Source organism: Saccopteryx bilineata, chromosome X (assembly GCF_036850765.1).
Source record: "Saccopteryx bilineata isolate mSacBil1 chromosome X, mSacBil1_pri_phased_curated, whole genome shotgun sequence".
NCBI lineage: Eukaryota > Metazoa > Chordata > Mammalia > Chiroptera > Emballonuridae > Saccopteryx > Saccopteryx bilineata.
Genome location: NC_089502.1, coordinates 106,657,137 through 106,670,996, shown reverse-complemented (window position 1 = coordinate 106,670,996; position 13,860 = coordinate 106,657,137). Strand labels below are relative to the sequence as shown.

The window sequence follows — 13,860 nt, the reverse complement described above, 5'->3', positions numbered from 1 at the left end:
CTTTTTTCTTTCTATTTTTTTTTTATTAAGTGAGAAGCAGGGAGGCAGAGACGGACTCCTGCATGTGCCCTGGGGCCGGGATCTGTGGGTGGAGCGCAGAGCGCATTCCTAGCAGCTGTGGCTGATGCAATGCTGTGAGAATACTCCAGCTCCCAGAATCCTCCTAGGCATACCCTGGAAGGGAGCTCACCCGCTATAAGGAAGTGACTTAGCGTCAACCACGCAGCTCCCTGATCTTTTCAGCCATTGGCTATGAAGGACATGCTGTAACACCCTATAGGCTGAACCTGTGTATATAAGCTAGCTTACTTCCTGAATAAAATGGATCTGCGTCACTGAGCCTGGTCCCCCATTGTCGGGTCTTTAAGTCTCTGTGGTCTTCACCCCCAGGAGGACTTGTCTACAGGGATGCACCGGACAAGCCCCATACTGAGGGATGCTCGGCCCATTTAGTGCAGCTGCTTTAAAGCTGGGCAACTGAGCTAATTTAGAGCCTGAGGCGAGGCCAACGAACCATCATCAGCACCTGGGGCCACCTTGCTCAAACCATCTGAGCCATTTCAGCAGGAGAAAAAGAGAGAGAAAGAGGAGAGAGACCGTAGTGGAGGGGGAGGGCAAGGGGTGGAGAAGCAGATGGTCGCCTCTCCTGTTTGTTCTGATGTAGAATCGAACCTGGGACTTCCACACAGCTGGCGGTTGCTCTACTGCTGAGCCAACCAACCAGGGCCCCCTTTTCTTTTGGTAAGTCTATATTCAGTCAATAGAATAAGAGCCCTGAGATAGGAGAGAAAAAAAACACAACACTTTAATAGTTGTCAATCTTTGTACTCTTGTACTATCTTTCTAGCACTGTCACTGTATGAAGCATATTCACCTCTTGTGCTCAGAAGCCACACAAGACAAATGAACCCTTCAGCTTTCCCCTCACAAAGAGCACTGGACTGGCTTCCTGACTCAGGCACTTTGTGTTCTTATACATGAGAATATCTGAATGAACAGGTTTACCCCTGTCCAATGACAGTAGTTCAGTGCCAACTGGAATTCTCAGTTTGAGGTGCAGTGAAGTAGGAATCTATTCAGTGCAAAAGAGCTCCATTGTGATCCATACAGCATGGCTCTGAGGCAGCCCTGGGACCAAATCCCTCTCTTCTTTACAGCTCTGCTGTGCTGTGCTGTGCTGTTCTGTGCCTGCCACGCTGTGCTCGACTCTGCTCCCATGCTGGTCTACTCTGCTTTGCTCTAAGGCAGAGGTTCTCAAACATTTGGAAGTTGGTGCGCATTTAAAATCCTACAAATAGCCCTGGCCGGTTGGCTCAGCGGTAGAGCGTCGGCCTAGCGTGTGGAGGACCCGGGTTCGATTCCCGGCCAGGGCACATAGGAGAAGCGCCCATTTGCTTCTCCACCCCTCCGCCGCGCCTTCCTCTCTGTCTCTCTCTTCCCCTCCCGCAGCCAAGGCTCCATTGGAGCAAAGATGGCCCGGGCGCTGGGGATGGCTCTGTGGCCTCTGCCCCAGGCGCTAGAGTGGCTCTGGTCGCAACATGCCGACACCCAGGAGGGTCGCAACATGGCGACGCCCAGGATGGGCAGAGCATCGCCCCCTGGTGGGCAGAGCGTCGCCCCCTGGTGGGCGTGCCGGGTGGATCCCGGTCGGGCGCATGCGGGAGTCTGTCTGACTGTCTCTCCCTGTTTCCAGCTTCAGAAAAATGCAAAAAAAAAGTTTAAAAAAAAAATCCTACAAATAATTGTAAGTGCACTATATACAAGTTTCTGAGAAATATGTTATAATAATTAAGTCAAATATTTAAAAAATATATAAAGTCCAAGTGTGCTTTTATGGTAATTAAACAAAAAAATAACACAAAATCAAATTTATTCTGACATTAAGAAACAATGTTTATGTTACAGTTTTTGAGTTATGCTTTTTAGAATTCGTAAATAACGGGTTTAAAAATGACAAAAAATTATCTTTTTATATAGCGAGATACATTTTTAATAAGATTTAGTAAATTCGGCAGGTCCTGGTGTGAATGTATTAAATTTTTTCATTCTTGCGTTTATGAGAAACATGAGCCTGATATGTCCTAGCTATTTCATAATGTTTGGGCATATATTTGAAAGGCAGACTCTCATTTCCTCGTCAATACATTGAAGAATTCCTCTCTTTTTACTCTTAATTATGTTGAGTGCAGAAAACACCCAACATACATAGCATCTTAACTTGACACCAAACAAAGGATAGAAGAAACTTGCCTCCAGTCTTTCCGGGGAACATGGGGGGTAGTAAAACAATCCAGCACCACAGCTTAATAGCTTTTTGCAACCTAATCAGGTAAGTGAGGTGGGGGGTTGGGCAGACTGTCAGCCTACAGCATATTCCCCTCACCTCTGTCCCCCCAAAATCTAGACTCCAAAATCCCTGATGGTTTTTTGGTCCCCAAGAGGCTCATATTTCTCTGGAATACCATAGGGCGCACCTGGAAATCTTCTAGGGCGCACCAGTTTGCCCTGGCGCACACTTTGGGAACCACTGAAGTAGGCCTTTGGGAAAGTGCTGTTCTTTGGAAATGTTAGACATGTGTATGGTAGGCCGTGGCAAAAGGCAGCCGGTGGTTGGGGACTAAAGAGCTCTCTTTGGCTTGGGCCTGGAGAGTGTGGGGAATACTGAATAGGGACAACAGCAACAAGACAGGACTCGGAATCCACCAGGCTTTGAGGCAGGTACCTTGCTTCTGTACATATAGAACGCATGAAATGAAAACAATTATATCTTGGCAGAGCAGGATCATGGGGGGGAAAGTTTTTCTCTGACCAAAGTAGCCGTCAGAATAGTGTACCTCTTTTAATACCAGGCCTTCCCTCTGGGCTGAGTTCAAGACAATAGTTAACCTATGGACTTGAGAATTCAGAGCCACAGCCTCACCCAGGTGAGGATGCATTACTGTGACTTGAGGCCCATCACACTCCTAGAGGAGACAGGAAGGAGGTGGGGACAACAGTGAGAAGCTGAAAAGGAATGTGGATAGATGGTGGTTTCTAGACTCACCAGATCACATGGATAAAAGATGAGGGAAATGTAGCATGGACCTTTCTGAGAAAGTTAAACCATCTTCAGGACATGAAGAGTGTTGATCTCCAAGAGACCTGGAGGGCAGAGGGGGAGGTCCTGCAAAGCACGTTGCTGAGCAGATAGCCAGACAGTCCTTCCCAGCCTGTGCTCAGCTGGCAGACAGTGTCCTACCGGACGGCTCAGGCCATCAATCCCTGGTTCATTTTCTAGCCCCAGAGACATGCTGTTCAGTGCACCCTCTCTAGGAAGGAGGGTTTCTCCAACAAGTTTGTTTCTGACATCAAATCTCTTTGTGTCTCTTGGAAGGTGCCATGCTTGCAGACTGTAGGAAATCAGGGCCTAAGCAAAGTCTTGGAGCAGTCGTGGGATCCATGAGTGTGGATTGAGGTGACTGTAGTAGAAGAAACAGAAAGAAAACCACACTCTCATAATGTGTTTGAGAGAAATCTGGAGCTAAATTAAATGGAGCCCAGGCCTCCTCATATTATTGGGCACAGGCATGCTGCCTGATGCCTGCTCTGCACAGAAGCCAATATTGTGGTATTGGCTTTGTAGAAAACAAATTTTTTTTTGTTATGCCAGCCGGCAAGGTGACAGGAAGCTAGGCTCAAATCTATCTCTTGATCCAGGCAGGTTTCAGGACAAGATTTAAGGGATTTCCGCACCAGCTCTTCCTGGCTGACACTGAAAGGGTTTCGGTGTTTGGGTTCCAGTCATGCTCCAGCCCTTTCTTGCTGGGCTGGGGAAGCAGTTAAGAGCTTACAGTCGTGACTTATGAGTGTTGTTCCCAAGAATTGCTCATAAACTTTGGTTCCAGGTCTTGTTATGAAAGCAGAGGACCAGTGTTGGCTGGGTTTGCTTTGACACTGAGAAATTTCATTACATTTTGCAAGCGGATGCAGGGCCTGGGCAGAATTTCTATGGTGCAGTAGTTGTCCAGTTTGCACAAAGCACACCTGGTAGCCAAGCATAACCAGATTTTGTTACCCTGGCCTCATGTCCTCTTCCGTCAACTGGAGCAGGTAGAATCTATTATTTGAATTTTCAGGAACTACAAATCTTGGCTGTAGCTCTGCGTCCTCTGCCAGAGTACTGCAGGTGGGAATGAGGGACGAGTGAGTGAGACTGCACGCTCACGTCAATACCTCATACTTAGTCCCCTGTGCTCTTTCACTGCGGTTCAAGAGTGACAGGGCGGGGGTCAGTCCGGTTGTCAGTGGGAGGATGTGACCTTTGGTGGGTCCCTCCCAGCCCAACGCTTCATGAGGAATGCACAAATTTCCCTTCCTCCTGCAGAGAAAGATACCATGGAAACGACATTTTGGAGGTGTGCGTTTCCAAAAATCCTGTGTTTCAATGAATTCTCGCCAGTGAGAGTGCCTTCCTGGATGGTCAGTGGTGACAGCTTCCCAACTGAAAGGCCTAGAGAGCCACTTCTCTTGTTAGTGAGCAAGTTTCAGACCACACCTCTGTGTTTCACCACTGGTAGAGAGGCAGTGGACCAGGCCAATGGTCCAACCAGCATTGAAAGTATGTGGACCTTATTAAATAGGAAGATGCCTACTAAAAATGGTTACTGGTGGCTAACGGAGCTGTAAAATGTGCCTCCTAGCTATTTCTACACAGGGGCTATTCACACTAACTGCACTTCACAGAAAAACCTTCATTGGACTACTGGCGTCTGCCCTGAACTGCCCGCCTGCCTGCCTGCACTGTGTTTCTGCCTTCTGAGCCAGCCCTTATGAAAAAGGTCCTGGAATCCTTTTATATTCAATAGGACTAAGGCTTTCACCATCCAATTAGAGCTGCACAGCTCCAATCAACCAGAGCAGATCTATTCTGACCTACCAGGACAGTGCCCTTGGGACCAGTCAAGGTGCAAGGATTTGGAGTCATGCTTTGCATGAGGACAGGCTAATCAGGGACCGGGGCAGGGACATCTGAACACATAAGCTGGCTCCTCTCTGACTCTGAGTGTGCACTTTCTCTTTCCTCCTGATGCTGAAGACTGCCTGTTCTTGGCTGAGCTGAAAGGCTGAAGATGTCTCCTTAGAACAGTGGTTCTCAAAGTGTGCACCAGGGCACACTGGGGCATCCTGGATGACTTTTGGGTGTGCCTTATGGTATTCCATAGAAATATGTGCCTGTTGAGGACCAAAACACTAACAGGGATTAGGAGTTTAGATTTTTGGAGGACAGAGGTGTGAGGAATTAGCTGTTAACTGCCAGTCTGCCCCCCCCCCCCTCACTTGCCTGATTAGATTGCAAAAGGCTGTTAAGCTGTGGTGCTGGAATGTTTACAGCAGTGGTCCCCAACCCCAGGGCTGCGGACTGGTACCGTTCTGTGGGCCATTTGTACCGGTCCACAGAGAAAGCATAAATAACTTACATTATTTCCGTTTTATTTATATTTAAGTCTGAACGATGTTTTATTTTTAAAAAATGACCAGATTCCCTCTGATACATCCGTCTAAGACTCACTCTTGCCGCTTGTCTCCGTCACGTGATACATTTATCCGTCCCACCCTAAAGACCGGTCCATGAAAATACTTTCTGACATTAAACCAGTCCGTGGCCCAAAAAAGTTTTGTGACCACTGGTTTACAGTACCCCCATGCTCATGGAAAGACTGGAAGCAAGTTTATTTCATCCTTTGTTTGCTGTAAAGTAAGATGAAACGTATGGTGGGGTTTTTCTGCACTTGGTAAAATTCTTGCGTTGCCTTGGAAACATGATGATCTCATTGATTTGCTCATGGCCCACTTTGCCCTATAAGTAAAGCAAGAAGTAGTTTTTGGGCATGCTTTGTTCTTGCTAGCAGCAATAACAGGGCTACCCAACCCCGTATTTTTTTAATTTTGTGTATTTTCTTAATTCCGCACCATTCCCACTCAGGACCTGGAAATACTAGCTGTGCTGGTTCGCAGCATGTGCCCAGATATAAAAATAAATATAGTTACTCTATTATACCTTTTTATTATGGATTTACCACTCCTTTTATTAACACATCATTATTATATTTATTATTAACACATCATTATATTATTTTTAGACAAATACACCCAAATAAAATGGATAGATTTCTCAAAAAGAAGTGTTATATTGAAGAATTCGATTTTGGCAGTGAGCAAAAGTTAACTGTAAATAAAATAGGACTTGAGGGCTGACAAGAAGAATTTAATATAGCATTTTCCATCACTTAACACTGAACAATATGATTGGGTTAGAAACACATTCATGGAAGCTTCCAGTGATTTTGGTTTAACATTAACAGAAGAAGAAGAACTGGCTGCTATAGCCACTGATCCTGTACTGATGATTAAACATAAGGAGTTGTCTCTTGAAGCCTTTTGGATTTCTATAAAAGAAGAATATGTGGCAATATCTAAAGAAGCTTTGAACATTTTATTATAATTTTCAACATCTTATTTATGTGAATTAGGATTTTCTACCCTCAACACTATGAAGAGTAAAAAGAGAGGAATTCTTCAATGTATTGATGTGGAAATGAGAGTTTGCCTTTCAAATACATGCCCAAATATTGAAGTAATCGCTAGCATACCTCAGGCTCATGTTTCTTGTAAACATAAGAATGAAAGAACTTAACCTATTCACCCTGGGACATGTGGCATTTACTAAATCTTACAAAGAATGTATCTATATATTTAAAAAGATAATTCTTTTGTCGTTTCTTTTATTTTTTAAGCCCTCTTTTTTTTTAATTCTAAAAAGCATAACTCAAAAAATGTAACATGAGCCTGACCTGTGTTGGCAATGTGGGTAAAGCATTGACCTGGAACACTGAAGTCCCTGGTTCAAAACCCTGGGCTTGCCTGGTGGAGGCACATATAGGAGTTGATGTTTCCTGCTCCTCCCCCTTTTCTCTCTCTCTCTCTCTCTGTTTACCTCCCCGTTCTAAAATGAATAAATAAAATCTTTTTAAAAATGTAACATTAAAATGTTTTTTAATGTCAGAATAAATTTAATTTTGTTGTATTTATTTTAATTACCATAAAAGCACGCTTGGATTTTACATTTTTTCTTTAATATTTCACTTAATTTTTATAAAATATTTCTCAGAAATGTGTATATACTGCGCCTACATTTATTTCTAGGATTTTAAATGCGCCCCGACTTGAAAAGGTTTGAGAACCACTGGACTACACACAAGGCTCTGTCCTGCATCAATGCAAAATACAAGTGAGCAAAGTTAACTCACTTGTTTCACACTTGAAACAGGTAGGTTTGCCAAACACCATTTTTTAGTTTTAATTAGTGTGTCCCTAAATACTTAAATGTTGTGCATCTTTTCATGGGCTTATTCGACATCCAGTTATCTTATCTGTTGAAGTTTCTGTTCAAATATTTGCCCATTCTAATTTTGTTTTTGTTTTAATGTGGTTGATTTTCAAATCTTCTTTATATATTCGAATTACAAGACCATTAATAGTTATATTTTTGCATACATATTTCCCTTTCTCTGTATTGATTGGAACAAATTATTTTATTTTGGATTTTGTTTATTTTATTCATGCCCCTCATGCTTTTGATGGCCTATTTAAGATATTTTTGCCTATTCCAATTTCAGTTAGATCTTTATCCTATACTTCTTCTGGAAATGTTACAGGGTTACCTCTTGCATTTAAGCCTAATGTCAATTTCTATTTTGTTTTGTTATCCAACAGAGTACGTGGCGCTTTAGGTCTGCCTAGGGCCAGGTGGTTACATGCGAGTTCTTACCTCCCTGAAGGAAAAATTTCACAACACAAGTCAGGAGACTTTGAGAGTAAGGGTATTAAACGTGAGAATAGTGAAACTAGGAAGGGCCTAGAATAGAAGAAGCAGCAGGAGTGATCCTAAGCAGAGCTGCTTTGTCTCACTGGGAAGTCAGAGAAAAGGAGGCCTTGGAGAAAGGTGCAGGGGGTTTGCCTGGGAGAAGCTGCTTCTGCCCACTGCTTCCCTCTTTGCAAGCCTCAGGAGGAGCCTTCCTGTTCAGAAGATACCTGCCTGTGGGGGAGGAAAGGGGTCAGGGGTAAAGGAAAGGAGCTGGCGCTCCAGGGAGGGAGAGTGCATGACTCAGTGTCCCATTCTACTGGCCAAGGAATTTTCCTAGCTTCTTAATATCCCTTCTCTGTTTTTATATATGGTGTAAGGTAAAGCTTAATGGTCATTTCTTTTTTTTTTAATTTTTTTTTATTATTACTCATTTTTAGAGAGGAGAGGGAGAGACAGAGAGAGAAAGGGGGATGAGCTGGAAGCATCAACTCCCATATGTGTCTTGACCAGGCAAGCCCAGGGTTTTGAACCGGCGACCTCAGCATTTCCAGGTCGACGCTTTATCCACTGCGCCACCGCAGGTCAGGCTGGTCATTTCTTTTAACTTAGGGGTATCTCGGTGTCCCTGCACCAGTTCCTGATAAAACTATCCTTTCTCCACTAAATTAGCTTTGCATCTTGGTTGACAATCAATTGAATGTATCCATGAGGGTCTATTACCAGAATCTCTCTTCTGTTAAATTGATCTATGTGCCTATACTTTATGCCAATACCACACTTCCTTGGATTCTGTACCTTTATAAGAATTCTTGCAAGCTGACAGTCAGTGGGAGACCTCCAGCATTGGCCTTCGTAGTCAACGTAGTTTTGGACACGTTCAGGGTTGGGCAAACAAATGTTTTTTAAGTTTGCTTCCTTGGTACTGGGGCAGCGCCCTGTAAGTATAGTGTTGGGAAGGCTGGGGCGGTTGCCCTCAGGGCAGAGGATTGCAAATTGCGAATTGCCTTCCTGCTTGGAAGGGGCCATATTTGAATTGTTTGCTGGAGAAGGAAGGTTTTCCCCCAGCTGGCTTTAGCTGGAGACATCAGAGAGAGAGAGAGAGAGAGAGAGAGAGAGAGAGAGAGAGGTAAAGATAAAGACACAGAGAAAGAGAAAGAGAATGAGAAAGAGAAAGAGAAAGTGAAAGGAAAGAGAGTGCTAAGGCTGGTGGGGACCTACAAGTCTGGGAAAGTCCAGAAAATGAATTGGGGCTGTGGGAGCCCTGAGTGAGAGGGAAGCTGTCTTCCCTGCCTGTTTGCTTGGCTGCTGTTAGGAGACTTTAATTAACGGAATGGCCCACCATTTTCTGGCTCCTCAGTTTCTTTACCATCTGCCTGTATCCAATGAAAACCTGTGTGGCCGTGGCGAAGGACACTGACCTTACACTCAGTCTATGTATTTTTATTTAAATCTTAGAAATAGCTTGACATTTGTGGGAAACAGTTCCTTATAGATCTCATATGTCTACTTGAATCCTGATCACACGAATTAACAAATTTTGTTTCAAACTATTCTTCAATACTAGTTGCATAACAAACAAATCTTGCAAGAAAATACAGATAGTGTTTTCCTCTGGGACACAGAGCATATTTGTTTTCTGTTCAGGATATTAAAGACAGTGCTTCTTTCTGAGGAGGTTTATTACAAGGTCCTTTGCCATACTGGAGTTTCCTACATTGTAATGCAAACTCCGTTGTCCTTTCATACACCTGCAGTACTCCTTATCATCAGTGTGGGGCTTGGACATTTGGGGATCAGTGGAAAGACGTTCAGGTTCCCTAGTGTGGCATGAGTAACAAACCACCATGTACTTATGACGCAGGAGTCTTATATCTTCTTCCAGCATCTGTAAGCCTGTGTCAACCGAAATTGATAGCTTACACATAGGGTAAAATCTGTGACATTTTTTAAAAATTATTTTTATTTATTATTCATTTCAGAGAGAGAGACAGACAGAGAGAGAGAGAGAGAGAGAGAGAGAGAGAGAGAAAGGGGGGAGGCGCAGAAAGCGTCAACACCCATATGTGCCTTGACCAGGCAAGCCCAGGGTTTTGATCTGGCGACCTCAGTGTTCCAGGTCGACGCTTGATCCACTGCGCCACCACAGGTCAGACACATTTTTGAGTTTCTGACATGCAGTTGCCAAGGACAATGTCCAAAGTGGACTCTAATAACATCTCCACATCCTGACTGTAGTGGATGGACACAACCAATGCATGCTTGGGTGTCCTGCTTTCAGAAATTGACCAGCCAACTGTGGGGATAGTGCCCTTACTTGACATCGATGCTATTTTGATCTATCAGGAAGATCAATATCTGCTAAAACTTTTATCTACTTCATGTTCCCATTGAACATGTAAAACATTTCTTTTTCATACATGGCTTCCTCTTCTCTAGCTCCAGAGCTGTTTTAGGGGCCCCAAAAGAATTTCTTGTTTGTTATTGTTTTTGTGTTTACAAAAAAGCAACCAGTTCCACACAGCTGTTTACTGTACTTTTCAGGGCCACCAGTCTTGAGAATTCAAATTTTAAAGGCAAAAGGCAAATTATTTTCCTGAATAGGAATTTTTTTGCCATCACTTGATAACCCCCAACCTTGGGCTCTCAATATGTGTAATGATGTAAGTATTTGTTCATGTATTTATGGCAGTTATATTACATGTCCTGAGAGGGACAATATGGAATAGTGTGAGATTTCCCATTTTACTAAGATAAGCACACAATTTAAAATGTATGTTGATTTCACAGATTTTTATTGGAATTAAATTGTTTGTTCTTAATCCCATAGAAGTAAAATGAAGATAGTCCTCTGTGATCATTTCTACATTTGAAAGGTTTTCATTTCTGTTATTCATCACCTTTATCCTGTGTAACTGTAGGGCTATTAGATGAAATGAAACATCAGGAGTTTTCAAAATGTGACTATATCTGTATTGAGAAGATGATCAATTTTCTGGGTTTTCTAATGGCATAAACAGAAAGTTACAGAATATATAGCAAGGAAAGCTCAGAACTGAGCTATCCAATTCCATGACCACTTTTTCCTCATCATTTCGAATGGTTAGTATTTGATAACCAGTTGTTTTGCTGAAACTTAGGTTTCCGCTAGAGTCAAAATGAGCCAAAGTGAGTCTGAATGCAATCTTTCTTAGAGGGTATGAACAAACTGAACCATCACCTGAGTGAGTGAAAGTATGTTGCTTGAAAATTATATAATTCCTGGTAAAGATAACACATAAGGGAAAGCAGAAGTTGCTAACTGACCACCTCCAGGCGTATTCTCCATCTGTGACAATCATTTTACCGCACCTCATGCTACCTTTTTCAAATTCTCTTTCATTGGTATAGCGGGGCCAGATTTCCCTGCATAGTTTTGCTCTAAGCCAGGTAAACCATTGCTTTTTAAAAAGAGATGATAACCATTGTGAAGGAATCAGAGCATCTTGCTCAAGAACTCTTATGGAGACCTGGCCACAGATGATATGCTGAAACCTCAAATTTTTAAACACTGGTTGAAATGCTATGCCTCTTTCAGTTTCAAGGAAGGCGATGTTACCAACATGTTCTTTGTGCCTGGAAAACCAGTTGTTTGCATTCACTAAAAGCTGACTTGTTGTTCCGTTCCAGGTTGGGTTAAGACGAAGGAACATCCACTTTTTCACTGTGGTATACACATCTATTTCCTTTTGCATTACTAGTAAATTCGAAGAAGAAACAAGCTGATTCATGAGATCTATACTGAGTTCCTTGAAAAGTTCCACACTTGGATGTGTCATCAAATTGTGAAGAAGCCATTCAAAGCACCTTGTCTTTACAGACTCTAACCCATAGGTTTCTGCTGCTGCATAATAGCCACATACAGTTTTCTCGTTAATTGTTTCCTTCATGTTCTTATCACACTGATACAGTAAGTCCTCTACTTGAAGCAGACAGGCTGCTGCCAGAACTCCTGGAACCTGAAGGGGCTCCCTGAAGACATAGTCATGATTGTACAACGAGCCTAGTGCAAAGTGCAGTGAGTCGACATCTATGTTAGGGTCATTAATCTCCAGGTTAATAACATCTTCCTGAGATTCATTCCCAGAAGCTCTCAACATAGTTGCAAAGTAGCCTGACTGACATAAAAATATTTTGTGTAAACACCATTCTTTCCCCAGAGCGCGGATTTTAATATCACTGCTGTCCCCATTCAGAAATAAAGTTTGGTAAGCATATTCAGATGCGAGCTTAACTTTTTTATGATGGTTTCGGCTCACCAGTTGCTCTAGATTTTCTTCCGGGTCTAGGTGACTGCTGCTATTCTCGGACTCTGGGCCCAAGGAGGGACTGCGGCGCCTTCGTTTATGGCTGTCAGATCCATAACTGGTGCCTGCCTGAGCTCCTGGCTCAGGACACGGATCCGCTATGCCTGATTCCCTGCGTCTCAGGAGTCGACTGCCCACGGACCCCATAGATGAAGTCCCGCAGATCCCCTGAGGACACTACCGCAAAGACTTCTTTGCCATAGCATTGCCCTGTCCTGTCACATCTGCGGAAGCACTAGTCTCACTGGGACCCTCTGAGAGTTCTAAGCATCACAGAAGCAGCCCTGGAATCTTTATCATTCGCCCCGCCCCTCTATCCATGTGGCCCCGCCCCCTGCCTCCAGTTTTCCCAGAAGTCTGGCCCCTTTGGCAGGGCTCCAACCTCCAGGCTATCCTTGAGAATGTTTCTCTGTAAGGGAAAGGGCTGAAACAAAGGCTTTTGCTCAGAGTGTTACAGATTGTTAACACATTCACACTCCCAATGTCAGCTTCAGGAGAATCCAATGTTAGCAGTAGTGAACACAATCATTTACCTACAACTTGTAGCGATTTAAAAAGGTGAACAGTGGTATCTCATTCTTTTATTTGCTTTGGACTACTAGAGTGTCAAGCTCTTTAGAACTTTCTGACACATAAATCCATTCCAGTGTCATTTTACAGTTTCTCTCTCGGAGTAACAGCTTTTTCTACGATGAGCTCTGGTTCTTTTCTTTGCAAAAAGACATTTGGAAATGAAGATCTGTGTGCTATATGTGATTATCTGTACTAAGGTGGCATCCTTCTGGACCCTCCTGTTGGAGGAAACTGTGACATCTGCTTTTTCTGACGATATGGGAGGAGCTTTTCTTGTTGCATTCTCATTCACTTCCCTCCTCCTGTCCAGCTCATCAGTGTTCACACTACCTTACACTTATATGAGTTCACCACGTAGCCCTCTTGCCTTGTCTTTGTCACTATAGCTTCTACGTGGAATTACCTTACTTCACGGCCTGCGCGGCAAACACATATCCGTATTTCGATTGTGTTTAAGCATATCTTCTCTATTGTGGTAAGGAACCAAAGAATTGTGAAAATTAATATGAATACTTTTGGAGAAAGGGTTATGTTCCTTGCCCCCTCCTTTCTGTAGTGAATGAAATGATAGGAATGTGGGAGTTTCCTGGCTTACAGGGACATACTATATAAGAAACCCCCTTTTACTAAGAAGCTTAAAAGTCATTTTATAATTTAGGCTAAGCGTACAGGAAGATTTTGTAGATATGATTTCTATACTTGTGTGTGATTTACACCAGCTCAGGATGGACTACAGCAAGGGTCTCAAACTCAACTCAGCATGTGGGCCGCAGAGCAAGATCACAGCCATTCGGCGGGCCGCACTAGGTCTACAAAAGGCAACTGTTATGCAACACTTTTCTCACTGCAGTTGAAAACAAAAAAAAAATCAGTACAACAAGCACAATGGTACATGCAGTTTACTCAGTGTCACAAAACGACCAGAAACTGTAGTTCGCATCACAACTGCTATTAACTAAGCTAATATCTAGCTAGGATGCTAGAGAAATGAAAAATACAAGTAGTCCCCTAGGCTTACTTAATTTTATCCAAAATATTTTGAACTTCGTGGATTAGTCTGCGGGCCGCACAAAATTGTTCAGCGGGCCGCATGCGGCCCGT

The 13,860-nt window shown here is 43.3% G+C and overlaps 1 protein-coding gene across 1 annotated transcript; it reads right to left on the bottom strand.

Annotated features, from left to right (window-relative positions):
• Positions 1-10,827: 10,827 nt before the first annotated feature.
• Positions 10,828-12,333, bottom strand: LOC136316969 (germ cell-less protein-like 2). Its single transcript, XM_066249380.1, has one exon. It carries the CDS (start codon positions 12,331-12,333, stop codon positions 10,828-10,830), a length of 1,506 nt encoding a protein of 501 aa, XP_066105477.1.
• Positions 12,334-13,860: the final 1,527 nt, after the last annotated feature.